The 22300-nt window shown below is 42.2% G+C and overlaps 2 protein-coding genes, 30 non-coding genes and 6 pseudogenes across 32 annotated transcripts; 1 reads left to right on the top strand and 37 right to left on the bottom strand.

The window, feature by feature from the left end:
* Nucleotides 1-431: 431 nt before the first annotated feature.
* On the bottom strand, nt 432-550 carry LOC148196298 (5S ribosomal RNA). Its single transcript, XR_015781092.1, has one exon. It is a non-coding gene; the product is annotated as a 5S ribosomal RNA (ribosomal RNA).
* A 207-nt stretch (nt 551-757) lies between these two features.
* LOC148196299 (5S ribosomal RNA) lies at nt 758-876 on the bottom strand. The gene has a single exon (XR_015781096.1). It is a non-coding gene; the product is annotated as a 5S ribosomal RNA (ribosomal RNA).
* A 207-nt stretch (nt 877-1083) lies between these two features.
* On the bottom strand, nt 1084-1202 carry LOC148196300 (5S ribosomal RNA). The gene has a single exon (XR_015781145.1). It is a non-coding gene; the product is annotated as a 5S ribosomal RNA (ribosomal RNA).
* Nucleotides 1203-1409: 207 nt separating this feature from the next.
* LOC148196301 (5S ribosomal RNA) lies at nt 1410-1528 on the bottom strand. Its single transcript, XR_015781269.1, has one exon. It is a non-coding gene; the product is annotated as a 5S ribosomal RNA (ribosomal RNA).
* Nucleotides 1529-1735: 207 nt separating this feature from the next.
* LOC148196302 (5S ribosomal RNA) lies at nt 1736-1854 on the bottom strand. The gene has a single exon (XR_015781120.1). It is a non-coding gene; the product is annotated as a 5S ribosomal RNA (ribosomal RNA).
* A 207-nt stretch (nt 1855-2061) lies between these two features.
* LOC148196303 (5S ribosomal RNA) lies at nt 2062-2180 on the bottom strand. The gene has a single exon (XR_015781150.1). It is a non-coding gene; the product is annotated as a 5S ribosomal RNA (ribosomal RNA).
* Nucleotides 2181-2387: 207 nt separating this feature from the next.
* On the bottom strand, nt 2388-2506 carry LOC148196304 (5S ribosomal RNA). The gene has a single exon (XR_015781170.1). It is a non-coding gene; the product is annotated as a 5S ribosomal RNA (ribosomal RNA).
* Nucleotides 2507-2713: 207 nt separating this feature from the next.
* LOC148196305 (5S ribosomal RNA) lies at nt 2714-2832 on the bottom strand. Its single transcript, XR_015781093.1, has one exon. It is a non-coding gene; the product is annotated as a 5S ribosomal RNA (ribosomal RNA).
* A 207-nt stretch (nt 2833-3039) lies between these two features.
* Nucleotides 3040-3158, bottom strand: LOC148196306 (5S ribosomal RNA). Its single transcript, XR_015781205.1, has one exon. It is a non-coding gene; the product is annotated as a 5S ribosomal RNA (ribosomal RNA).
* Nucleotides 3159-3365: 207 nt separating this feature from the next.
* On the bottom strand, nt 3366-3484 carry LOC148196307 (5S ribosomal RNA; annotated as a pseudogene).
* A 207-nt stretch (nt 3485-3691) lies between these two features.
* On the bottom strand, nt 3692-3810 carry LOC148196308 (5S ribosomal RNA). The gene has a single exon (XR_015781246.1). It is a non-coding gene; the product is annotated as a 5S ribosomal RNA (ribosomal RNA).
* A 91-nt stretch (nt 3811-3901) lies between these two features.
* LOC148196309 (5S ribosomal RNA) lies at nt 3902-4020 on the bottom strand. The gene has a single exon (XR_015781314.1). It is a non-coding gene; the product is annotated as a 5S ribosomal RNA (ribosomal RNA).
* Nucleotides 4021-4084: 64 nt separating this feature from the next.
* LOC148196310 (5S ribosomal RNA) lies at nt 4085-4202 on the bottom strand (annotated as a pseudogene).
* Nucleotides 4203-4296: 94 nt separating this feature from the next.
* On the bottom strand, nt 4297-4415 carry LOC148196311 (5S ribosomal RNA). Its single transcript, XR_015781202.1, has one exon. It is a non-coding gene; the product is annotated as a 5S ribosomal RNA (ribosomal RNA).
* A 207-nt stretch (nt 4416-4622) lies between these two features.
* Nucleotides 4623-4741, bottom strand: LOC148196312 (5S ribosomal RNA). Its single transcript, XR_015781262.1, has one exon. It is a non-coding gene; the product is annotated as a 5S ribosomal RNA (ribosomal RNA).
* Nucleotides 4742-4951: 210 nt separating this feature from the next.
* Nucleotides 4952-5070, bottom strand: LOC148196313 (5S ribosomal RNA). The gene has a single exon (XR_015781183.1). It is a non-coding gene; the product is annotated as a 5S ribosomal RNA (ribosomal RNA).
* Nucleotides 5071-5280: 210 nt separating this feature from the next.
* Nucleotides 5281-5399, bottom strand: LOC148196314 (5S ribosomal RNA). The gene has a single exon (XR_015781195.1). It is a non-coding gene; the product is annotated as a 5S ribosomal RNA (ribosomal RNA).
* A 206-nt stretch (nt 5400-5605) lies between these two features.
* On the bottom strand, nt 5606-5724 carry LOC148196315 (5S ribosomal RNA). Its single transcript, XR_015781220.1, has one exon. It is a non-coding gene; the product is annotated as a 5S ribosomal RNA (ribosomal RNA).
* A 207-nt stretch (nt 5725-5931) lies between these two features.
* LOC148196316 (5S ribosomal RNA) lies at nt 5932-6050 on the bottom strand. The gene has a single exon (XR_015781265.1). It is a non-coding gene; the product is annotated as a 5S ribosomal RNA (ribosomal RNA).
* A 207-nt stretch (nt 6051-6257) lies between these two features.
* LOC148196317 (5S ribosomal RNA) lies at nt 6258-6376 on the bottom strand. The gene has a single exon (XR_015781141.1). It is a non-coding gene; the product is annotated as a 5S ribosomal RNA (ribosomal RNA).
* A 207-nt stretch (nt 6377-6583) lies between these two features.
* Nucleotides 6584-6702, bottom strand: LOC148196318 (5S ribosomal RNA). Its single transcript, XR_015781167.1, has one exon. It is a non-coding gene; the product is annotated as a 5S ribosomal RNA (ribosomal RNA).
* A 207-nt stretch (nt 6703-6909) lies between these two features.
* Nucleotides 6910-7022, bottom strand: LOC148196319 (5S ribosomal RNA; annotated as a pseudogene).
* Nucleotides 7023-7229: 207 nt separating this feature from the next.
* Nucleotides 7230-7348, bottom strand: LOC148196320 (5S ribosomal RNA). Its single transcript, XR_015781212.1, has one exon. It is a non-coding gene; the product is annotated as a 5S ribosomal RNA (ribosomal RNA).
* Nucleotides 7349-7556: 208 nt separating this feature from the next.
* On the bottom strand, nt 7557-7675 carry LOC148196321 (5S ribosomal RNA). The gene has a single exon (XR_015781081.1). It is a non-coding gene; the product is annotated as a 5S ribosomal RNA (ribosomal RNA).
* Nucleotides 7676-7882: 207 nt separating this feature from the next.
* LOC148196322 (5S ribosomal RNA) lies at nt 7883-8002 on the bottom strand. The gene has a single exon (XR_015781154.1). It is a non-coding gene; the product is annotated as a 5S ribosomal RNA (ribosomal RNA).
* A 207-nt stretch (nt 8003-8209) lies between these two features.
* LOC148196323 (5S ribosomal RNA) lies at nt 8210-8328 on the bottom strand. The gene has a single exon (XR_015781235.1). It is a non-coding gene; the product is annotated as a 5S ribosomal RNA (ribosomal RNA).
* Nucleotides 8329-8535: 207 nt separating this feature from the next.
* LOC148196324 (5S ribosomal RNA) lies at nt 8536-8654 on the bottom strand. Its single transcript, XR_015781245.1, has one exon. It is a non-coding gene; the product is annotated as a 5S ribosomal RNA (ribosomal RNA).
* A 303-nt stretch (nt 8655-8957) lies between these two features.
* LOC148196325 (5S ribosomal RNA) lies at nt 8958-9076 on the bottom strand. The gene has a single exon (XR_015781237.1). It is a non-coding gene; the product is annotated as a 5S ribosomal RNA (ribosomal RNA).
* Nucleotides 9077-9283: 207 nt separating this feature from the next.
* Nucleotides 9284-9402, bottom strand: LOC148196326 (5S ribosomal RNA; annotated as a pseudogene).
* A 207-nt stretch (nt 9403-9609) lies between these two features.
* On the bottom strand, nt 9610-9728 carry LOC148196327 (5S ribosomal RNA). Its single transcript, XR_015781178.1, has one exon. It is a non-coding gene; the product is annotated as a 5S ribosomal RNA (ribosomal RNA).
* Nucleotides 9729-9822: 94 nt separating this feature from the next.
* On the bottom strand, nt 9823-9941 carry LOC148196328 (5S ribosomal RNA; annotated as a pseudogene).
* A 207-nt stretch (nt 9942-10148) lies between these two features.
* Nucleotides 10149-10267, bottom strand: LOC148196329 (5S ribosomal RNA; annotated as a pseudogene).
* A 207-nt stretch (nt 10268-10474) lies between these two features.
* LOC148196330 (5S ribosomal RNA) lies at nt 10475-10593 on the bottom strand. Its single transcript, XR_015781148.1, has one exon. It is a non-coding gene; the product is annotated as a 5S ribosomal RNA (ribosomal RNA).
* Nucleotides 10594-10798: 205 nt separating this feature from the next.
* LOC148196331 (5S ribosomal RNA) lies at nt 10799-10917 on the bottom strand. The gene has a single exon (XR_015781312.1). It is a non-coding gene; the product is annotated as a 5S ribosomal RNA (ribosomal RNA).
* Nucleotides 10918-11142: 225 nt separating this feature from the next.
* Nucleotides 11143-11261, bottom strand: LOC148196332 (5S ribosomal RNA). Its single transcript, XR_015781206.1, has one exon. It is a non-coding gene; the product is annotated as a 5S ribosomal RNA (ribosomal RNA).
* A 115-nt stretch (nt 11262-11376) lies between these two features.
* Nucleotides 11377-11495, bottom strand: LOC148196333 (5S ribosomal RNA). Its single transcript, XR_015781316.1, has one exon. It is a non-coding gene; the product is annotated as a 5S ribosomal RNA (ribosomal RNA).
* Nucleotides 11496-13679: 2184 nt separating this feature from the next.
* On the top strand, nt 13680-17595 carry LOC124846022 (putative glycosyltransferase At5g03795). Its single transcript, XM_047323236.2, has 6 exons — nt 13680-14011; nt 14093-14443; nt 14992-15278; nt 15816-16048; nt 16789-16946; nt 17121-17595. Exons 1-6 carry the CDS (start codon nt 13892-13894, stop codon nt 17220-17222), a joined length of 1251 nt encoding a protein of 416 aa, XP_047179192.1. The 5' UTR covers nt 13680-13891; the 3' UTR covers nt 17223-17595.
* An 845-nt stretch (nt 17596-18440) lies between these two features.
* Nucleotides 18441-20906, bottom strand: LOC148196334 (pentatricopeptide repeat-containing protein At5g65570-like). Its single transcript, XM_088094116.1, has one exon. It carries the CDS (start codon nt 20756-20758, stop codon nt 18731-18733), a length of 2028 nt encoding a protein of 675 aa, XP_087950242.1. The 5' UTR covers nt 20759-20906; the 3' UTR covers nt 18441-18730.
* Nucleotides 20907-22300: the final 1394 nt, after the last annotated feature.

Here is a 22300-nt window from a genome sequence, read left to right on the forward strand (position 1 = left end):
CACTTGGGGACACGCGTGCGAGGGCCCTGAGGTGGATGGTTTACTCCGGAAAAGTCGTGGTAAGAGTTAGTTGGATGTCGTGTCGGCGGTACTTGGTTGCGACTAACAAGGACGAAGAAAAACGTAAAAAAAGAAAAGAACGTCAAAAAAAGAGGTGCAACACGAGGACTTCCCAGGAGGTCACGGTATGATCGCACCTGCCAAGTATCGCACGATCAATGCATATATTGCTTCGGCAGCGTGTATAAGTTTTAACACTTGGGGACACGCGTGCGAGGGCCCTGAGAAAAGAGGTGCAACACGAGGACTTCCCAGGAGGTCACCCATCCTAGTACTACTCTCGCCCAAGCACGCTTAACTGCGGAGCGGTACTTGGTTGCGACTAACAAGGACGAAGAAAAACGTAAAAAAAGAAAAGAACGTCAAAAAAATAGGTGCAACACGAGGACTTCCCAGGAGGTCACCCATCCTAGTACTACTCTCGCCCAAGCACGCTTCACTGCGGAGTTCTGATGGGATCCGGTGCATAAGTGCTGGTATGATCGCACCTGCCAAGTATCGCACGGTTAATGCATATATGGCTTCGGCAGCGTGTATAAGTTTTAACACTTGGGGACACGCGTGCGAGGGCCCTGAGGTGGATGGTTTGCTCCGGAAAAGTCGTGGTAAGAGTTAGTTAGATGTCGTGTCGGCGGTACTTGGTTGCGACTAACCAGGACGAAGAAAAACATAAAAAAAGAAAAGAACGTCAAAAAAAGAGGTGCAACACGAGGACTTCCCACGAGGTCACCCATCCTAGTACTACACTCGCCCAAGCACGCTTAACTGCAGAGTTCTGATGGGATCCGGTGCATTAGTGCTGGTATGATCGCACCTGCCAAGTATCGCTTGGTCAATGCATATATGGATTCGGCAGCGTGTATAAGTTTTAACACTTGGGGACACGCGTGCGAGGGCCCTGAGGTGGATGGTTTGCTCCGGAAAAGTCGTGGTAAGAGTAAGTTGGATGTCGTGTCGGCGGTACTTGGTTGCGACTAACAAGGACGAAGAAAAACGTAAAAAAAGAAAAGAACGTCAAAAAAAGAGGTGCAACACGAGGACTTCCCAAGAGGTCACCAATCCTAGTACTACTCTCGCCCAAGCACGCTTAACTGCGGAGTTCTGATGGGATCCGGTGCATTAGTGCTGGTATGATCGCACCTGCCAAGTATCGCACGATCAATGCATATATGGCTTCGGCAGCGTGTATAAGTTTTAACACTTGGGGACACGCATGCGAGGGCCCTGAGGTGGATGGTTTGCTCCGGAAAAGTCGTGGTAAGAGTTAGTTGGATGTCGTGTCGGCGGTACTTGGTTGCGACTAACAAGGACGAAGAAAAACGTAAAAAAAGAAAAGAACGTCAAAAAAAGAGGTGCAACACGAGGACTTCCCAGGAGGTCACCCATCCTAGTACGACCCTCCCCCAAGCACGCTTAACTGCGAAGTTCTGATGGGATCCGGTGCATTAGTACTGGTATGATCGCACCTGCCAAGGATTGCACGATCAATGCATATATGGCTTCGGCAGCGTGTATAAGTTTTAACACTTGGGGACACGCGTGCGAGGGCCCTGAGGTGGATGGTTTGGTACGGAAAAGTCGTGGTAAGAGTTAGTTAGATGTCGTGTCGGCGGTACTTGGTTGCGACTAACAAGGACGAAGAAAAACGTAAAAAAAGAAAAGAACGTCAAAAAAAGAGGTGCAACACGAGGACTTCCCAGGAGGTCACCCATCCTAGTACTACTCTCGCCCAAGCACGCTTAACTGCGGTGTTCTGATGGGATCCGGTGCATTAGTGCTGGTATGATCGCACCTGCCAGGCATCGCACGATCAATGCATATATGGCTTCGGCAGCGTGTATAAGTTTTAACACTTGGGGACACGCGTGCGAGGGCCCTGAGGTGGATGGTTTGCTCCGGAAAAGTCTTGGTAAGAGTTAGTTGGATGTCGTGTCGGCGGTACTTGGTTGCGACTAACAAGGACGAAGAAAAACGTAAAAAAAGAAAAGAACGTCAAAAAAAGAGGTGCAACACGAGGACTTCCCAGGTGGTCACCCATCCTAGTACTACTCTCGCCCAAGCACGCTTAACTGCGGAGTTCTGATGGGATCCGGTGCATTAGTGCTGGTATGATCGCACCTGCCAGGCATCGCACGATCAATGCATATATGGCTTCGGCAGCGTGTATAAGTTTTAACACTTGGGGACACGCGTGCGAGGGCCCTGAGGTGGATGGTTTGCTCCGGAAAAGTCGTGGTAAGAGTTAGTTGGATGTCGTGTCGGCGGTACTTGGTTGCGACTAACAAGGACGAAGAAAAACGTAAAAAAAGAAAAGAACGTCAAAAAAAGAGGTGCAACACGAGGACTTCCCAGGAGGTCACCCATCCTAGTACTACTCTCTCCCAAGCACGCTTAACTGCGGAGTTCTGATGGGATCCGGTGCATTAGTACTGGTATGATCGCACCTGCCAAGGATCGCACGATCAATGCATATATGGCTTCGGCAGCGTGTATAAGTTTTAACACTTGGGGACACGCGTGCAAGGGCCCTGAGGTGGATGGTTTGCTCCGGAAAAGTCGTGGTAAGAGTTAGTTGGATGTCGTGTCGGCGGTACTGGGTTGCTTCTAACAAGGACGAAGAAAAACGTAAAAAAAGAAAAGAACGTCAAAAAAATAGGTGCAACACGAGGACTTCCCAGGAGGTCACCCATCCTAGTACTACTCTCGCCCAAGCACGCTTCACTGCGGAGTTCTGATGGGATCCGGTGCATAAGTGCTGGTATGATCGCACCTGCCAAGTATCGCACGGTGAATGCATATATGGCTTCGGCAGCGTGTATAAGTTTTAACACTTGGGGACACGCGTGCGAGGGCCCTGAGGTGGATGGTTTGCTCCGGAAAAGTCGTGGTAAGAGTTAGTTGGATGTCGTGTCGGCGGTACTTGGTTGCGACTAACAAGGACGAAGAAAAACATAAAAAAAGAAAAGAACGTCAAAAAAAGAGGTGCAACACGAGGACTTCCCAGGAGGTCACCCATCCTAGTACTACTCTCGCCCAAGCGCGCTTAACTGCGGTGTTCTGATGGGATCCGGTGCATTAGTGCTGGTATGATCGCACCTGCCAGGCATCGCACGATCAATGCATATATGGCTTCGGCAGCGTGTATAAGTTTTAACACTTGGGGACACGCGTGCGAGGGCCCTGAGGTGGATGGTTTGCTCCGGAAAAGTCTTGGTAAGAGTTAGTTGGATGTCGTGTCGGCGGTACTTGGTTGCGACTAACAAGGACGAAGAAAAACGTAAAAAAAGAAAAGAACGTCAAAAAAAGAGGTGCAACACGAGGACTTCCCAGGAGGTCACCAATCCTAGTACTACTCTCGCACAAGCACGCTTAACTGCGGAGTTCTGATGGGATTCGGTGCATTAGTGCTGGTATGATCGCACCTGCCAAGTATCGCACGATCAATGCATATATGGCTTCGGCAGCGTGTATAAGTTTTAAAACTTGGGGACACGCGTGCGAGGGCCCTGAGGTAGATGGTTTACTCCGGAAAAGTCGTGGTAAGAGTTAGTTGGATGTCGTGTCGGCGGTACTTGGTTGCGACTAACAAGGACGAAGAAAAACGTAAAAAAAGAAAAGAACGTCAAAAAAAGAGGTCCAACACGAGGACTTCCCAGGAGGTCACCCATCCTAGTACTACTCTTGCCCAAGCACGCTTAACTGCGGAGTTCTGATGGGATCCGGTGCATTAGTGCTGGTATGATCGCACCTGCCAAGTATCGCACGATCAATGCATATATGGCTTCGGCAGCGTGTATAAGTTTTAACACTTGGGGACACGCGTGCGAGGGCCCTGAGAAAAGAGGTGCAACACGAGGACTTCCCAGGAGGTCACCCATCCTAGTACTACTCTCGCCCATGCACGCTTAACTGCGGAGTTCTGATGGGATCCGGTGCATTAGTACTGGTATGATCGCACCTGCCAAGGATCGCACGATCAATGCATATATGGCTTCGGCAGCGTGTATAAGTTTTAACACTTGGGGACACGCGTGCGAGGGCTTCCCAAGAGGTCACCCATCCTAGTACTACTCTCGCCTAAGCACGCTTAACTTTGGAGTTCTGATGGGATCCGGTGCATTAGTGCTGGTATGATCGCACCTGCCAACTATCGCACGATCAATGCATATATGGCTTCGGCAGCGTGTATAAGTTTTAACACTTGGGGACATGCGTGCGAGGGCCACGTCAAAAAAAGAGGTGCAACACGAGGACTGCCCAGGAGGTCACCCATCCTAGTACTACTCTCACCCAAGCACGCTTAACTGCGGAGTTCTGATGGGATCCGGTGCATTAGTGCTGGTATGATTGCACCTGCCAAGCATCGCACGATCAATGCATATATTGCTTCCGCAGCGTGTATAAGTTTTAACACTTGGGGACACGCGTGCGAGGGCCCTGAGGTGGATGGTTTCGTACGGAAAAGTCGTGGTAAGAGTTAGTTAGATGTCGTGTCGGCGGTACTTGGTTGCGACTAACAAGGACGAAGAAAAACGTAAAAAAAGAAAAGAACGTCAAAAAAAGAGGTGCAACACGAGGACTTTCGAGGAGGTCACCCATCCTAGTACTACTCTCACCCAAGCACGCTTAACTCCGGAGTTCTGATGGGATCCGGTGCATTAGTGCTGGTATGATCGCACCTGCCAAGTATCGCACGATCAATGCATATACGGCTTCGGCAGCGTGTATAAGTTTTAACACTTGGGGACACGCGTGCGAGGGCCCTGAGGTGGATGGTTTGCTCCAGAAAAGTCGTGGTAAGAGTTAGTTGGATGTCGTGTCGGCGTTACTTGGTTGCGGCGACTAACAAGGACGAAAATAAAACGTAAAAAAGAAACGAACGTCAAAAAAAGAGGTGCAACACGAGGACTTCCCAGGAGGTCACCCATCCTAGTACTACTCTCGCCCAAGCACGCTTAACTGCGGAGTTCTGATGGGATCCGGTGCATTAGTGCTGGTATGATCGCACCTGCCAAGTATCGCACGATCAATGTATGTATGGCTTCGGCAGCGTGTATAGGTTTTAACACTTGGTGAGACGCGTGCGAGGGCCCTGAGGTGGATGGTTTTCTCCGAAAAAGTCGTGGTAAGAGTTAGTTGGATGTCGTGTCGGCGTTACTTGGTTGCGGCGACTAACAAGGACGAAAATAAAACGTAAAAAAGAAACGAACGTCAAAAAAAGAGGTGCAACACGAGGACTTCCCAGGAGGTCACCCATCCTAGTACTACTCTCGCCCAAGCACGCTTAACTGCGGAGTTCTGATGGGATCCGGTGCATTAGTGCTGGTATGATCGCACCTGCCAAGTATCGCACGATCAATGTATGTATGGCTTCGGCAGCGTGTATAAGTTTTAACACTTGGGGACACGCGTGCGAGGGCCCTGAGGTGGATGGTTTGCTCCGGAAAAGTCGTGGTAAGAGTTAGTTGGATGTCGTGTCGGCGGTACTTGGTTGCGACTAACAAGGACGAAGAAAAACGTAAAAAAGAAAAGAACGTCAAAAAAAGAGGTGCAACACGAGGACTTCCCAGGAGGTCACCAATCCTAGTACTACTCTCGCCCAAGCACGCTTAACTGCGGAGTTCTGATGGGATCCGATGCATTAGTGCTGGTATGATCGCACCTGCCAAGTATCGCACGATCAATGCATATATGGCTTCGTCAGCGTGTATAAGTTTTAACACTTGGGGACACGAGTGCGAGGGCCCTGAGGTGGATGGTTTGCTCCGGAAAAGTCGTGGTAAGAGTTAGTTGGATGTCGTGTCGGCGAAACTTTGTTGCGACTAACAAGGACGAAGAAAAACGTAAAAAAAGAAAAGAACGTCAAAAAAAGAGGTGCAACACGAGGACTTTCCAGGAGGTCACCCATCCTAGTACTACTCTCGCCCAAGCACGCTTCACTACGGAGTTCTGATGGGATCCGGTGCATAAGTGCTGGTATGATCGTACCTGCCAAGTATCGCACGGTTAATGCATATATGGCTTCGGCAGCGTGTATAAGTTTTAACACTTGGGGACACGCGTGCGAGGGCCCTATGGTGGATGGTTTGCTCCGGAAAAGTCGTGGTAAGAGTTAGTTGGATGTCGTGTCGGCGGTACTTGGTTGCGACTAACAAGGACGAAGAAAAACGTAAAAAAAGAAAAGAACGTTAAAAAAAGAGGTGCAACACGAGGACTTCCCAGGAGGTCACCAATCCTAGTACTACTCTCGCCCAAGCACGCTTAACTACGGAGTTCTGATGGGATCCGGTGCATTAGTGCTGGTATGATCGCACCTGCCAAGTATCGCACGATCAATGCATATATGGCTTCGTCAGCGTGTATAAGTTTTAACACTTGGGGACACGCGTGCGAGGGCCCTGAGGTGGATGGTTTGCTCCGGAAAAGTCGTGGTAAGAGTTAGTTGGATGTCGTGTCGGCGAAACTTGGTTGCGACTAACAAGGACGAAGAAAAACGTAAAAAAAGAAAAGAACGTCAAAAAAAGAGGTGCAACACGAGGACTTTCCAGGAGGTCACCCATCCTAGTACTACTCTCGCCCAAGCACGCTTCACTGCGGAGTTCTGATGGGATCCGGTGCATAAGTGCTGGTATGATCGCACCTGCCAAGTATCGCACGGTTAATGCATATATGGCTTCGGCAGCGTGTATAAGTTTTAACACTTGGGGACACGCGTGCGAGGGCCCTGAGGTGGATGGTTTCGTACGGAAAAGTCGTGGTAAGAGTTAGTTAGATGTCGTGTCGGCGGTACTTGGTTGCGACTAACAAGGACGAAGAAAAACGTAAAAAAAGAAAAGAACGTCAAAAAAAGAGGTGCAACACGAGGACTTCCGAGGAGGTCACCCATCCTAGTACTACTCTCGCCCAAGCACGCTTGGACTTCTGATGGGATCCGGTGCATTAGTGCTGGTATGATCGCACCTGCCAAGTATCGCACGATCAATGCATATACGGCTTCGGCAGCGTGTATAAGTTTTAACACTTGGGGACACGCGTGCGAGGGCCCTGAGGTGGATGGTTTGCTCCGGAAAAGTCGTGGTAAGAGTTAGTTGGATGTCGTGTCGGCGGTGCTTGGTTGCGACTAACAAGGACGAAGAAAAACGTAAAAAAAGAAAAGAACGTCAAAAAAAGAGGTGCAACACGAGGACTTCCCAGGAGGTCACCAATCCTAGTACTACTCTCGCCCAAGCACGCTTAACTGCGGAGTTCTGATGGGATCCGGTGCATTAGTGCTGGTAAGATCGCACCTGCCAAGTATCGCACGATCAATGCATATATGGCTTCGTCAGCGTGTATAAGTTTTAACACTTGGGGACACGCGTGCGAGGGCCCTGAGGTGGATGGTTTGCTCCGGAAAAGTCGTGGTAAGAGTTAGTTGGATGTCATGTCGGCGAAACTTGGTTGCGCGACTAACAAGGACGAAGAAAAACGTAAAAAAGAAAAGAACGTCAAAAAAAGAGGTGCAACACGAGGACTTCCCAGGAGGTCACCCATCCTAGTACTACTCTCGCCCAAGCACGCTTCACTGCGGAGTTCTGATGGGATCCGGTGCATAAGTGCTGGTATGATCGCACCTGCCAAGTATCGCACGGTTAATGCATATATGGCTTCGGCAGCGTGTATAAGTTTTAACACTTGGGGACACGCGTGCGAGGGCCATGAGGTGGATGGTTTCGTACGGAAAAGTCGTGGTAAGAGTTAGTTAGATGTCGTGTCGGCGGTACTTGGTTGCGACTAACAAGGACGAAGAAAAACGTAAAAAAAGAAAAGAACGTCAAAAAAAGAGGTGCAACACGAGGACTTTCCGAGGAGGTCACCCATCCTAGTACTACTCTCGCCCAAGCACGCTTAACTGCGGAGTTCTGATGGGATCCGGTGCATTAGTGCTGGTATGATCGCACCTGCCAAGTATCGCACGATCAATGCATATATGGCTTCGGCAGCGTGTATAAGTTTTAACACTTGGGGACACGCGTGCGAGGGCCCTGAGGTGGATGGTTTGCTCCGGAAAAGTCGTGGTAAGAGTTAGTTGGATGTCGTGTCGGCGGTACTTGGTTGCGACTAACAAGGACGAAGAAAAACGTAAAAAAAGAAAAGAACGTCAAAAAAAGAGGTGCAACACGAGGACTTCCCAGGAGGTCACCAATCCTAGTACTACTCTCGCCCAAGCACGCTTAACTGCGGAGTTCTGATGGGATCCGGTGCATTAGTGCTGGTATGATCGCAGCTGCCAAGTATCGCACGATCAATGCATATATGGCTTCGTCAGCGTGTATAAGTTTTAACACTTGGGGACACGCGTGCGAGGGCCCTGAGGTGGATGGCATGCTCCGGAAAAGTCGTGGTAAGAGTTAGTTGGATGTCGTGTCGGCGGTACTTGGTTGCGACTAACACGGACGAAGAAAAACGTAAAAAAAGAAAAGAACGTCAAAAAAAGAGGTGCAACACGAGGACTTCCTAGGAGGTCACCAATCCTAGTACTACTCTCGCCCAAGCACGCTTAACTGCGGAGTTCTGATGAGATCCGGTGCATTAGTGCTGGTATGATCGCACCTGCCAAGTATCGCACGATCAATGCATATATGGCTTCGGCAGCGTGTATAAGTTTTAACACTTGGGGACACGCGTGCGAGGGCCCTGAGGTGGATGGTTTCCTCCGGAAAAGTCGTGGTAAGAGTTAGTTGGATGTCGTGTCGGCGGTACTTGGTTGCGACTAACAAGGACGAAGAAAAACGTAAAAAAAGAAAAGAACGTCAAAAAAAGAGGTGCAACACGAGGACTTGCCAGGAGGTCACCCATCCTAGTACTACTCTCGCCCAAGCACGCTTAACTGCGGAGTTCTGATGGGATCCCAAAAAATGGTGCAACACGTGGACTTCCCAGGAGGTCACCCATCCTAGTACTACTCTCGCCCAAGCACGCATAACTACGGAGTTCTGATGGGATCCGGTGCATTTGTGCTGGTATGATCACACCTGCCAAGTATCGCACGATCAATGCATATATCGCTTCGGCAGCGTGTATATGTTTTAACACTTGGGGACACGCGTGCGAGGACCCTGAGGTGGATGGTTTGCTCCGGAAAAGTCGTGGTAAGAGTTAGTTGGATGTCGTGTCGGCGATACTTGGTTGCGACTAACAAGGACGAAGAAAAACGTAAAAAAAGAAAAGAACGTCAAAAAAAGAGGTGCAACACGAGGACTGCCCAGGAGGTCACCCATCCTAGTACTACTCTCACCCAAGCACGCTTAACTGCGGCGTTCTGATGGGATCCGATGCATTAGTGCTGGTATGATCGCACCTGCCAAGCATCGCACGATCAATGCATATATTGCTTCGGCAGCGTGTATAAGTTTTAACACTTGGGGACACGCGTGCGAGGGCCCTGAGGTGGATGGTTTGGTACGGAAAAGTCGTGGTAAGAGTTAGTTAGATGTCGTGTCGGCGGTACTTGGTTGCGACTAACAAGGACGAAGAAAAACGTAAAAAAAGAAAAGAACGTCAAAAAAAGAGGTGCAACACGAGGACTTCCCAGAAGGTCACCCATCCTAGTACTACTCTCGCCTAAGCACGCTTAACTGCGGAGTTCTGATGGGATCCGGTGCATTAGTGCAGGTATGATCGCACCCGCCAAGTATCGCACGATCAATGCATATATGGCTTCGGCAGCGTGTATAAGTTTCAACACTTGGGGACATGCGTGCGAGGGCCACGTCAAAAAAAGAGGTGCAACACGAGGACTGCCCAGGAGGTCACCCATCCTAGTACTACTCTCACCCAAGCACGCTTAACTGCGAAGTTCTGATGGGATCCGGTGCATTAGTGCTGGTACGATCGCACCTGCCAAGCATCGCATGATCAATGCATATATTGCTTCGGCAGCGTGTATAAGTTTTAACACTTGGGGACACGCGTGCGAGGGCCCTGAGGTGGATGGTTTGGTACGGAAAAGTCGTGGTAAGAGTTAGTTGGATGTCATGTCGGCGGTACTTGGTTGCGACTAACAAGGACGAAGAAAAACGTAAAAAAAGAAAAGAACGTCAAAAAAAGAGGTGCAACACGAGGACGTCCCAGGTGGTCACCCATCCTAGTACTACTCTCGCCCAAGCACGCTTAACTGCGGTGTTCTGATGGGATCCGTTGCATTAGTGCTGGTATGATCGCACCTGCCAAGTATCGCACGATCAATGCCTATATGGCTTCGGCAGCGTGTATAAGTTTTAACACTTGGGGACACGCGTGCGAGGGTCCCTGAGGTGGATGGTTTGCTCCGGAAAAGTCGTGGTAAGAGTTAGTTGGATGTCGTGTCGGCGGTACTTGGTTGCGACTAACAAGGACGAAGAAAAACGTAAAAAAGAAAAGAACGTCAAAAATAGAGGTGCAACACGAGGACTTCCGAGGAGGTCACCCATCCTAGTACTACTCTCGCCCAAGCACGCTTAACTGCAGAGTTCTGATGGGATCCGGTGCATTAGTGCTGGTATGATCGCACCTGCCAAGTATCGCACGATCAATGCATATATGGCTTCGGCAGCGTGTATAAGTTTTAACACTTGGGGCACGCGTGCGAGGGCCCTGAGGTGGATGGTTTGCTCCGGAAAAGTCGTGGTAAGAGTTAGTTGGATGTCGTGTCGGCGGTACTTGGTTGCGACTAACAAGGACGAAGAAAAACGTAAAAAAGAAAAGAACGTCAAAAAAAGAGGTGCAACACGAGGACTTCCCAGGAGGTCACCCATCCTAGTACTACTCTCGCCCAAGCACGCTTAACTGCAGAGTTCTGATGGGATCCGGTGCATTAGTGCTGGTATGATCGCACCTGCCAAGTATCGCACGATCAATGCATATATGGCTTCGGCAGCGTGTATAAGTTTTAACACTTGGGGACACGCGTGCGAGGGCCCTGAGGTGGATGGTTTGCTCCGGAAAAGTCGTGGTAAGAGTTAGTTGGATGTCGTGTCGGCGGTACTTGGTTGCGACTAACAAGGACGAAGAAAAACGTAAAAAAGAAAAGAACGTCAAAAAAAGAGAAGAACGTCAAAAAAAGAGGTGCAACACGAGGACTTCCCAGGAGGTCACCCATCCTAGTACTACTCTCGCCCAAGCACGCTTAACTGCGGAGTTCTGATGGGATCCGGTGCATTAGTGCTGGTATGATCGCACCTGCCAAGTATCGCACGATCAATGCATATATGGCTTCGGCCCGGTGCATTAGTGCTGGTATGATCGCACCTGCCAAGTATCGCACGATCAATGCATATATGGCTTCGGCAGGGACACGCGGTGCAACACGAGGACTTCCCAGGAGGTCACCCATCCTAGTACTACTCTCGCCCAAGCACGCTTAACTGCGGAGTTCTGATGGGATCCGGTGCATTAGTGCTGGTATGATCGCACCTGCCAAGGATCGCACGAAAAATGCATATATGGCTTCGGCAGCGTGTATAAGTTTTAACACTTGGGGACATCCGTGCGAGGGCCATCCAAGCACGCTTAACTGCGGAGTTCTGATATAAGTTTTAACACTTGGGGACATGCGTGCGAGGGCCACGTCAAAAAAGAAGTGCAACACGAGGACTTCCTAAGCGGAGTTCTGATGGGATCCGGTGCATTAGTACTGGTATGATCGCACCTGCCAAGGATCGCACGATCAATGCATATATGGCTTCGGCAGCGTGTATAAGTTTTAACACTTGAGGACACGCGTGCGAGGGCCCTGAGGTGGATGGTTTGCTCCGGAAAAGTCGTGGTAAGAGTTAGTTGGATGTCGTGTCGGCGGTACTTGGTTGTGACTAACAAGGACGAAGAAAAACGTAAAAAAAGAAAAGAACGTTTATAACAATTCTTTTTATATTAAAACATTTTAATATTAAAATAAATGAGTCTCATTAATTTTTAATTCACTATCACTTCTAAAATATCATTTTCTAGGGCTTCACAAAAATTATTAAAGATTTTTTTTTCAATTTAAACTAAATTATTTAAAAATAATTCTTTAAAACATAAATTCAAAGAAAAAATATCCTTATATATAATGGATATGTATGCCTGTTTTTCAGTACATTTTAGCGATATGTACCGGGTTTTAGTAGACAAAAATATCCTTATATATAATGGATTCTAAGTTTTAAGGTTAAGGGGTATTTTAATAATTTTCATTCTCAAAACTAAAAAAAAAAAAAAACCGCCAAACCCTTACTCACCTCTCTCATTCCTCTCAACCCTTTCTCTTTCCTCTTTCTCACTCCAATCTTTTCTCTGTCATTCCTACTGTAGCCCCAATTGAAAAAATCAGAAACACTTCCTGTTAGACAATCTTACAAAAAAATGATTTTATAATGAGTTTTCATCTTATAATTTTTGTCTTATCTAATTTTATTCAATTTTCACAAGCATAAAGGAATTGGTAATTGACTTGGAAAAAATCAGAAATACTCGCTGTTAAATAATTTCTTACAAAAAATGATTCTATAATTTTATTTTATAATTTTTGTCTTATCTAATTTTATGTAATTTTCACAAGCATAATGACATCAAACGAATTGGTAATTGGCCTGGAAAAAAATCAGAAACACTCAGTTGTTAAACAATTTCTTACAAAAAAATGACTTTATAATGAGTTTTCATTTTATAATTTTTGTCGTATATAATTTTATCTAATTTTCACAAGCATAATGACATCCGAAAGAATTGGTAATTGGGCTGTAGGGTTTTTTTAGATACGATGATTCCACAAATACAGATGATGAAATTAGAGAGGTTAGTGAAGATGGTGAAATTGAAGAGATCTTGAATGAACCTTTGCCTGAAGGTGAATATGTAAATGACTCAACTCTTTACAAAGACAAATTGTTTATAGGCAATTGTTTCTGATTTTTACAGTTGGGACTATAGTAGGGATGACAGAGAAAATGTTGGAGTGAGAGAGATGAAAGAGAAAGGATTGAGAGGAATGAGAGAGGTGAGTAAGGGTTTGGGTTTTTTTTTTTTTTTTTTAAGTTTTGAGAATGAAAATTATTAAAATACCCTTAACCTTAAAACTTAGAATCCATGATATATAAGGGTATTTTTGTCTACTAAAATCCGGTACACATTGCTAAAATGTACCAACTGAAAAACGGCAGCGTTAACAAACCCATGTATATATATATATATATATATATATATATATATATATATATATATATATATATATATATATATATATATATATATATATATATATATATATATATATATATATATATATATATATATATATATATTCTTTTTTTTTCCTCCATAAGTAAGAAACAAATATGAAAGAAGAAAATATGCATTATGAGACTAGTAAGATTAAGAAAGAACGAACACAAAATTACAGGAAGCAAAGTAAGAATAACTTCTAAAATCAAATACGACCGAATATAAATTAACTTAAAATGCATCTCAAATATTAATTCTATTAAAAGTTAAATTTTGTTTAAACAATTTTTTTTTAGTATTACTCAAATATAAATCATATTACTAACTTAAAAAGAATAATAAAGTGGAGTTAGTGAATTAAACAGTAATGTAAATTCTAAAAAGAGAAAATTAGATTAGCGAGAGCCAGCGAAGCATTTGCATAGGAAAATGGTAGGAGTGAGAAAGGAAGGTTCCAAGCCTCAAATCGCAGATTTCATCTCCTTCTGCTTCATCTCTTACTCTCATCACATCACTCGAATCTAACCGCACCATTCTTCAGACTGATACATTCATAGATCAAAATCAAAGGTAACAAAACTTCGCAGCAGGGTTGAATCCAATACTGATTATGACGGGGAAGCAACAATCCTCGTTCTTCTCTCTGCGAGGTTCTCTCCTGTTCCTCGCAATCCTCACTCTTCTCTCCTTCACCTACCTCGCTCTCAGATACTCCACCCCGCCACCCCAGGTACCCATTTCTCCTGTTTCTCCCACCCCATTTTCCAATTTCACATTTTTCACCGCTTTCTTGATTACCCTTTTGCTCTAGGTTTCCAAGTTCTCCGTCACGAAGCTCAACGACGCGCGGGGAACCGGGAAAGAAGAGGAGTGTGGAGGAGGAAGAGGACGAGGAGGAGAAGAAGAACTGTATTCGGACACGTTTCACTCTCCGCGTGTGTTCAAGCTGAACTACGAGGAGATGGAGAAGAAGTTCAAGGTGTATATATACCCTGATGGGGATCCCAACACGTTCTACCAGACGCCGAGGAAGCTCACTGGGAAGTACGCCAGCGAGGGCTATTTCTTCCAGAACATCAGAGAGAGTCACTTCCGCACCGAAAACCCCGATGAGGCGCACCTCTTCTTCATCCCCATCTCGTGTCACAAGATGCGCGGCAAGGTATTTTCTTTCTCTTTCTGCATTCTCTTTTGTTGAGATCTGGGTAGAATGGTAGGAGAATGTTTGATGCTTCCATGCATTGCCGGTGTGTAGTAAATGTGGATTGATAGTTAAAAGGGAAATTGTTGGAGATCTTGTATTGGTTAGTGATATGGCCAAAATGGTGAATATAAGTGGGGGGACTTCTTACTTCACGAGCTGGCTTGGGGTTAAGTCCAAAATCAAAATTCAAATATGGTATCTAACCTATCTTATAGTTGTTTGTTTGGCCACCTGTTATTAAAGTCTATACAATGGTTGGTGTTGGACCTCTCAAATCACTTGTTTTTAGACCATCTATAGATGTCTAGTTTTACAAAGTCTAGACTCGAGATATCTAGTCATTGGGGAGATGTGATAAAGATCTCGCATTGTAGGTTCAAACTAAAAATTATAAAGAAAGTTATGAATGCAGATGAAAGATTGATAAAATTATAAATATCATCCCATATTGGATGGTTAAGTTACTGCTTCTAGGGGGAATTTGATCTCATGTTTGTGTTATGCAGGGCACGTCTTATGAGAACATGACGATCATAGTACAAAATTATGTGGAGGGCTTGATATCCAAATATCCTTATTGGAACAGAACCTTGGGTGCTGATCACTTCTTTGTCACTTGTCATGATGTTGGTGTGAGGGCGACGGAAGGTCTTGAGTTGCTTGTGAAAAATTCCATTCGAGCAGTCTGTTCCCCCAGCTATGATGTTGGATTTATTCCGCACAAAGATGTTGCTCTGCCTCAAGTGCTACAGCCTTTTGCTCTTCCTGCTGGGGGGAATGATGTAGAAAACAGGTGACGTTTTTCAAGTCATGTGTGGCTCCAATTTAGTTTCATTGCTTGCTGGGGAATTGGGGAATATTAGGTTTTGGGGACTGGATTTTCGGTTTGAATGACTTATCGTCCAGCTTTTGAAGGGTTTGTTAATCTTTTATGGTCAGAGTGATGGAAGTTACTTGATATTTCTCATAATGTTCAAAGACCTTTATCAGACTCTGGCTCATGAACCTCAAGTCTTTATTAATAATATGCTGCAATTGCTCTTTAGTTTCTGGTATCCTGGGTAAACACTATTTATGCTGTGGATCTTAAAAACCTTCCGTGGAGTACACACTGCTTGGCAAGAGCTTAAGACAAGAAAAATGCCAGTAACCTCCATGTTGCAACAAAATGCTATTCTGAGTTTCAATATTTTTATCCTGTTCAAGAGGCCGGTTTTTATTTGTTTAATGTAAATAGTACGAAAAATGAATATCGAGTCTACATTTCCAGCCACAGAATTAGTAAGGATGCTTAGCTAATTTCTTTCATAAATAAATCTGTGGTTTGCAGGACTCAACTTGGATTTTGGGCTGGTCATCGTAACTCTAAAATTAGAGTTATTCTTGCACGTGTGTGGGAAAATGACACAGAACTTGATATTTCAAACAACAGAATTAGTAGGGCTACTGGGCATCTAGTGTACCAGAAGAGATTTTACAGGAGTAAATTTTGTATATGTCCTGGTGGATCCCAGGTCAATAGTGCTCGAATAGCAGACTCTATCCATTATGGGTGCATCCCTGGTAAGATAATCCCTTCTGTTGATTTTTTCCCTTTTTGATTTTATAGTTGTGTATTCAGCTTCTTAGAATTGCATACCTGTATGACTGACTGTACAAGTATATAATAACCAAATACCTATTGTCTACTGGTTTTTTATCATTTTTCATGGATGGTGAGAGTGGTTGCATATTTCTTGTGTCTATTGAGAAACATTTGCAAACCCTATCCTTGTCTACACTGATTATTCAATCTTTGGTTGCTTCTATCACCCCTAAGATTGGATAGTAGAATTGAAACTTTATTGTGGGATGATAATTGAGTGTCCGATTTATGGGGGTTCTATAATCAATTAACTGTCTTTAACTATATACAAAAATAGTTTAATTTGGAAAGGCATATTTAATACGTGGAATAATAGCTGAACCCTTTTATTGTTGTGGACTGTTGGAGGTAGTGGAGGTTGTAATACAACCATTGAAATGTGGAATTGGGGCCCAGGGACCAATTTTAGGATATGCTCTCTTGCTCCACCTGTCTAATCTTCTTATTAAGGTCGAATTCAGTAGAAGCCATGTGTAAACAGATTACACGTACACTTCACCTTAGCTTGTTAAAAAGAATTAAATAAGGATATTGTAAATGACATTTGAGCTGTAACTCGGTTTTGTATAAATTTGTGTTCTGCTTTGATATTCTTGCATTTGGGACAGGATTATTTAGACTACTGTACTGACCTATAGCTGCTTATGTTGTTTTGCAGTGATATTGTCAAATTACTATGACCTTCCTTTTAATGATATTCTTGACTGGAATAAATTTGCTGTGGTACTCAAAGAGAAAGATGTATACCAGCTTAAACAAATCCTCAAAAATATATCAGATGCCGAGTTTGTTGCACTTCATTATAATTTGGTAAAGGTATAAATCCTCTCAATACTTTATATAAAATCTATATATTAGTAAAATGTTTTAGTTTTGTGAACCTTTGCTTTTAATTCAGAAAAACCTTCGTTTGGTCGGTAGAATTTTTCATTGTCAATTGAATTATTGTTTTTATGTTGGAGCTCACATAAAGTTACTTCATGCTCTCAGGTTCAGAAACATTTCCAATGGAATTCACCCCCAATCACATTTGATGCTTTCCATATGGTTATGTATGACCTCTGGTTACGCCATCACACGATCAAATACTGATATTTAGACTCACTCTAAAACACTCTTGTTTTGTATACAACTTACAGTTTTAGCAACCGAGAGAGCACTGTAAATAGCCAATTACAGTTTTGTATACAGCAGCTGGCTTATTCTATATTCTTGCACCCACAACATTTCGGTTAATTTGTTATTTGTTTGCGGTAAGGCTTTGTTGGGTTGAAACTAATACATAGCCAAGCCACTAAGGCTGGTGCAATTGTTCAAGTTGTTCAAAATCCTAACTAGAACATGGGTCGGCTTGGCTTTCAATTGTAACACCTGACTGACTCGTGGTAGTTATTTAACTGTATGCTTACATAATTTGGATAATATTACCCTGGAATAAAGGCCATCAGGTATTAGTAGTCATGCACTATCATTTTGGTCATCTAACTACAGTTTCATTACTGTCTAAACTTATACGATAGTTTGTGAGCATCGCAGTGATTTAAAGTTTCTTGGTTAACATAATAAGAGTACGTTCCTTACAAGTATGCTCTTTCGATAAGCTTTGAAGGCATCTTAGACTCTTATTTTGTTTGTTTTATAAATAAAGGAAATATTAATTATTCAAGAGTCTTAACTAGCATAGATATCGAATAAGAATTAAGGACTCAGAGATAATGAAAAAGCTTAAATTCTAATAGATATTTATTGTTAATGAAATATAAGTAATTTCCTTAAACTTTGTATCTTATAAAAAGTAAAGTCTCTAAAAGTAAGAAAAATATCATTATATTAAATGGCAATCATTATCCTATTCATAGATTAAAAGCAACAACCCTAACCTACCCTAGGTCACTTTCCTAATTTGTATCATTTTCATTTTTTCACTCACTTTATAAATAAAGTCGGTTTTATATTGTTAAATTAGGTTTAAAGTCTATTTTTTAATATTCACATGGTATCATCTTAACTACAAGGTTCTAACGGCTACTTACTCACATAATCTCAAACTTTTAGAACTGGCTCTATTGCATGCTGTTAATGATAAATATCAGCTAATCTACATCAAGTAGAGATCATTCACTGATTCACTATTTTTTACTTTAGTACAGAAAACATGCGTGTCTGGAAGATTATATCATACAGTGCTCTTTTTTACACGGAACATTTATAGACATAAAATAATAATATTATTAAGAAAAATAAATAAGAGGAATCAAAAACAGATATTGATCATAAGCATCCCATTTGTTTCTACTTGAAAAATAGATGAAGGAACAAGAGCAAAATTAATTTATATACCACATTTGAGCATTCATCTATAACTGAATTAGGAATATTAAACCCAGAACTTCCTTGATGTAAAATTTTGATATTTACATCTTCATGGATGTATGGAAGTATTGAGCACACATCTGTATGAATAACTAGTATTAAAAGTTATGATGAGAAAATGGACCAGATGAAATAATCATACATGGTTAATCCTTCCCACGTTCTGTATGACCTGCTAAGAAAATTATTTTATAGAGAAGCTACGGAAAGGATATAACAAATGTGTTTCACCAGTAATCTTTACAGGAACATAAACCTCCTTTAAAATGATGGAATCTCTTTGCATCTCTAGCAATAATATATCTCCCAGTAAGTAAAGAAACAAATTTTATCCAACTGTGGCAATCCCCACAAACTCTAAGATTCTTAAAAATCCTGATAGTAGTAGTCCTACCAATAGTCTTCCATAAAGCAAAAGCTATTGCCAGTTTTTCACTATGATAATATAAAGAACTCATTTTCTTCTCTTCATCCAAATCCTGCAACACAAATCTGGTATCAGGATTATAACCCAGAATTTTGACCTTCTCTATTAATCCATGCAACATTTCAAAAATCTCATGAGCTCTTGGGTGAGACAAATCTCCAGCCATAAAAGTATGCACCTCTCTATCAATATCAAGCCAACTCATTGCAGGACTTTTCTTCAATTTCATATCTCTTATTGTGCTTTTCGTCTCAATCACCTGGTTCCATTTCCCAGAAGAAGCATAAAGATTTGACAAAAGGATATGTGTTCCCCCATCCTCAGGAGCAAGCTCAAGGATTTTTCTCACAACTTTCTCTGCCATTTCTACCTCTCCGTGAATCTTACATGTGTTTAGCAGTGTCCTCCATAGTACTACATCTGGATTTCTCACTTCCTCTATCAACATTGCAGCTTCCTCAAGTCTCCTTGATCGCCCTAGCAAATCAATCATACAAGTAAAATGGTCTCTTGTCAATTCAATTTTGTGATTATTCCTAATGGAGGAAAATATTCGGCATCCTTCTTCAACTAAACCTGCATTGTTGCATGCCACCAGAATACTAATAAATGTCACACCATTTGGCACAAGTCCCAATTTTTCCATTCTTTCAAATAGCTCAAGTGCTTCGTGCCCGAAACCATTTTGAGCATAAGCATAGATCATTGAATTGATAGCAACTACATCTAACTCAGTTAAAACGTCAAAAACATACCTTGCGTTCTCTACATTTCCACATTTTCCGTATAAATTAATCAGCGCTGCACCTGTATACTTATTTCCATCCAATCCTAGTTTCATGGTAATGGCATGCATCTGTTCCCCTACTTCAAGCATTGCAAGGCTCGAACATGCTTGAAGAATACTCGACAATGTGAAAGGATTTGGTCTTATCAAACAACGAATCATTTCCCTGAATATTGACACAGCAGTCTCCTCTCTCCCATTTTGCACAAGCCCCACCACAAAAGATGTCCATGTCACCTGATTTGCATAATCAAGCAGATTAAACACCTTTATAGAATCCTCAACCATGTTGCACCTTGAATACATGGTAAGGAGAGAAGTCTGTGAAGCCACAGATTCCAGGCCAGATTTAATTACAAGACCATGGATCAACTGACCATTAACTAAATCCCCTAGATTACCACAACTTATCAAGATGCAAGCAAGTGTATACTCATTAGGCTTAACACCTCTATAGACCATGTCCTCATAAACCTCTAAAGCTTCCCCATCAAGACCATGTTGAGCATAACCCACAATCAATGCTGTGAACAACACAACATCTTTCTCTAAAACACGGAGAAAAACCGAATGGGCATCCCTCATTTTATCAAACTTAGCATACATATCAACAAGGGCACTAGCAACAAACCCATCCTGGACCTCCAAACCCAAAACCACAGCCAACCCATGAGCCCTCTGGCCATGGCGTAGGAGACCCAACTGTGAAAACGCCTTATAGATGGCAGAGAAGGTGTAGGCATCGGGTAAAACACCCTCCACAAGCATATTGCCATAGAACTCAACGGCTTCTTTGCACTTCCCATGATTGATATGAGAAGAAATCATGGAATTCCAAGTAACTATGTGTCTGTTGGTCAATTCATCGAACAACTTGCGTGCCTCAGCAAGGCTGCCGCATTTAATGTAGCCATCAATGAGCTTGTGGCCCAAGAATGAGTAAGAGAAACCGGATTTGATGACTTTGTTGTGAACTGCTCTGAGGGTAGTTAACGATTTTGTGTGCGCGCATTGGGCAATAAGAGAAGAGTATAAATTCATATTTTCATGCTGGACATTTTTATTATCTTCTTCAATGTATTTTTCAAAAATGTAATGAAGAAAAAAGAAACAACTTAAATTCAGGCTTATCCTCCACAACACTATTCCTATGTCTTTGGCATTTCTCAGTGTAATCAAACTAAAAAACGTAAACTTCCTCCCTTTATTTGTTAGTGTTGGTTTAAGATATTTTATAGAAAATAAAAAATGCAAAAAACAAAATAAGATATTTATACGATTTTCTATTTCATTTCTACATCATAGTAAATACACACACATACATACATATATATATATATATATATATATATATATATATATATATATATATATATATATAAATTGAATAAAAATCTAAAATATAAGTGACAAAAGAATAATGTTCTTTTAAAATTTGAAAATGGAAAAGAAAATATGATCTTACTTCTATATCTTTAAAACCTAAAATGTATTTAATTATTTTCTCATTTAATAAGCAAGAAAATTTGTAAAAAATACAAGATTACTAAACTTGGATTACATTACTATAAAAAGTGATTTTTTAACGTCCTACCTTTCTAAATTAGTTTCTTCCAAAGAGTATGTCTTTTAATTACAAAAAATAGTTCATTTTAATGTGTAAATTCAGAATTCGTACTTTGAGGAGTCAATTCTAAAATGTCATTAAGAAGAGATTAACTAGAAAATCCAGTCAGAATTTTTTTCTTTCATTTAAAAAACAGGAAGGAGAAATTTTTTGGGGGAAAAATTATTTGTAAACAACAATACAATTCAGAATTAGACTCCATGAAAGATGAATTTTAAACATAAATAGTGAACAATTCTATTTATGTAAATAAAGGGAACAGTACGCTGTTTTAAAAAACAGTGTTATTTTGATGAAAAAATAATCTAAAAAAGTAAAAAAAAATCTAAAAAAGTACAAAACTTTGTGTATTTTAATTTTAATTATTCCTAATAAAATCTAATTCTTAATAGTTTATAACTAATAAAATAAGATATGATAAACAAAACATATTACCTCAATAAAATATATATATATATATAATAAAGAATAATTTAGGGTTTTTTTTTAAAAATCCTTATATCGATTAATTATTAGACGTCAAAGAAGATTTTTAAGTAATATTTTTGTCAGAGATGTTTCAACACCTAGTCCTCATCTGCTTACACAATAAAGTGATCATCGTAAAAGAAACAAAAACACCAAGAAAAATAACAAGATAAACTAATGTGCCAAAACGAGTTTTCATGAAACAAACATAAATATATTATCACCCATCACTTATACATAAAAACAACCATATCACATATAAAAACTCATTAGAATCAATTATATGGATACATGTCATTGATATCGGAACTCATCAGAGGTAAGCACCTGCGGTGGTTTCTAGGCTCTATAGAACCTAATATCAAGAGGTTATCACCCAACTATTCACAAGATTAATTTCCTTCGCGCCTAGGACCAAACTCTAATCCGCGTAGACTAAAACCTCATGATACTTTTCACAACATAACCCATTTTATTCTATTTGAGTT

The sequence above is a fragment of the Vigna umbellata genome, chromosome 7 (assembly GCF_029865625.1).
Source record: "Vigna umbellata cultivar VRB3 chromosome 7, Vumbellata_1.0, whole genome shotgun sequence".
Taxonomy (NCBI): domain Eukaryota; kingdom Viridiplantae; phylum Streptophyta; class Magnoliopsida; order Fabales; family Fabaceae; genus Vigna; species Vigna umbellata.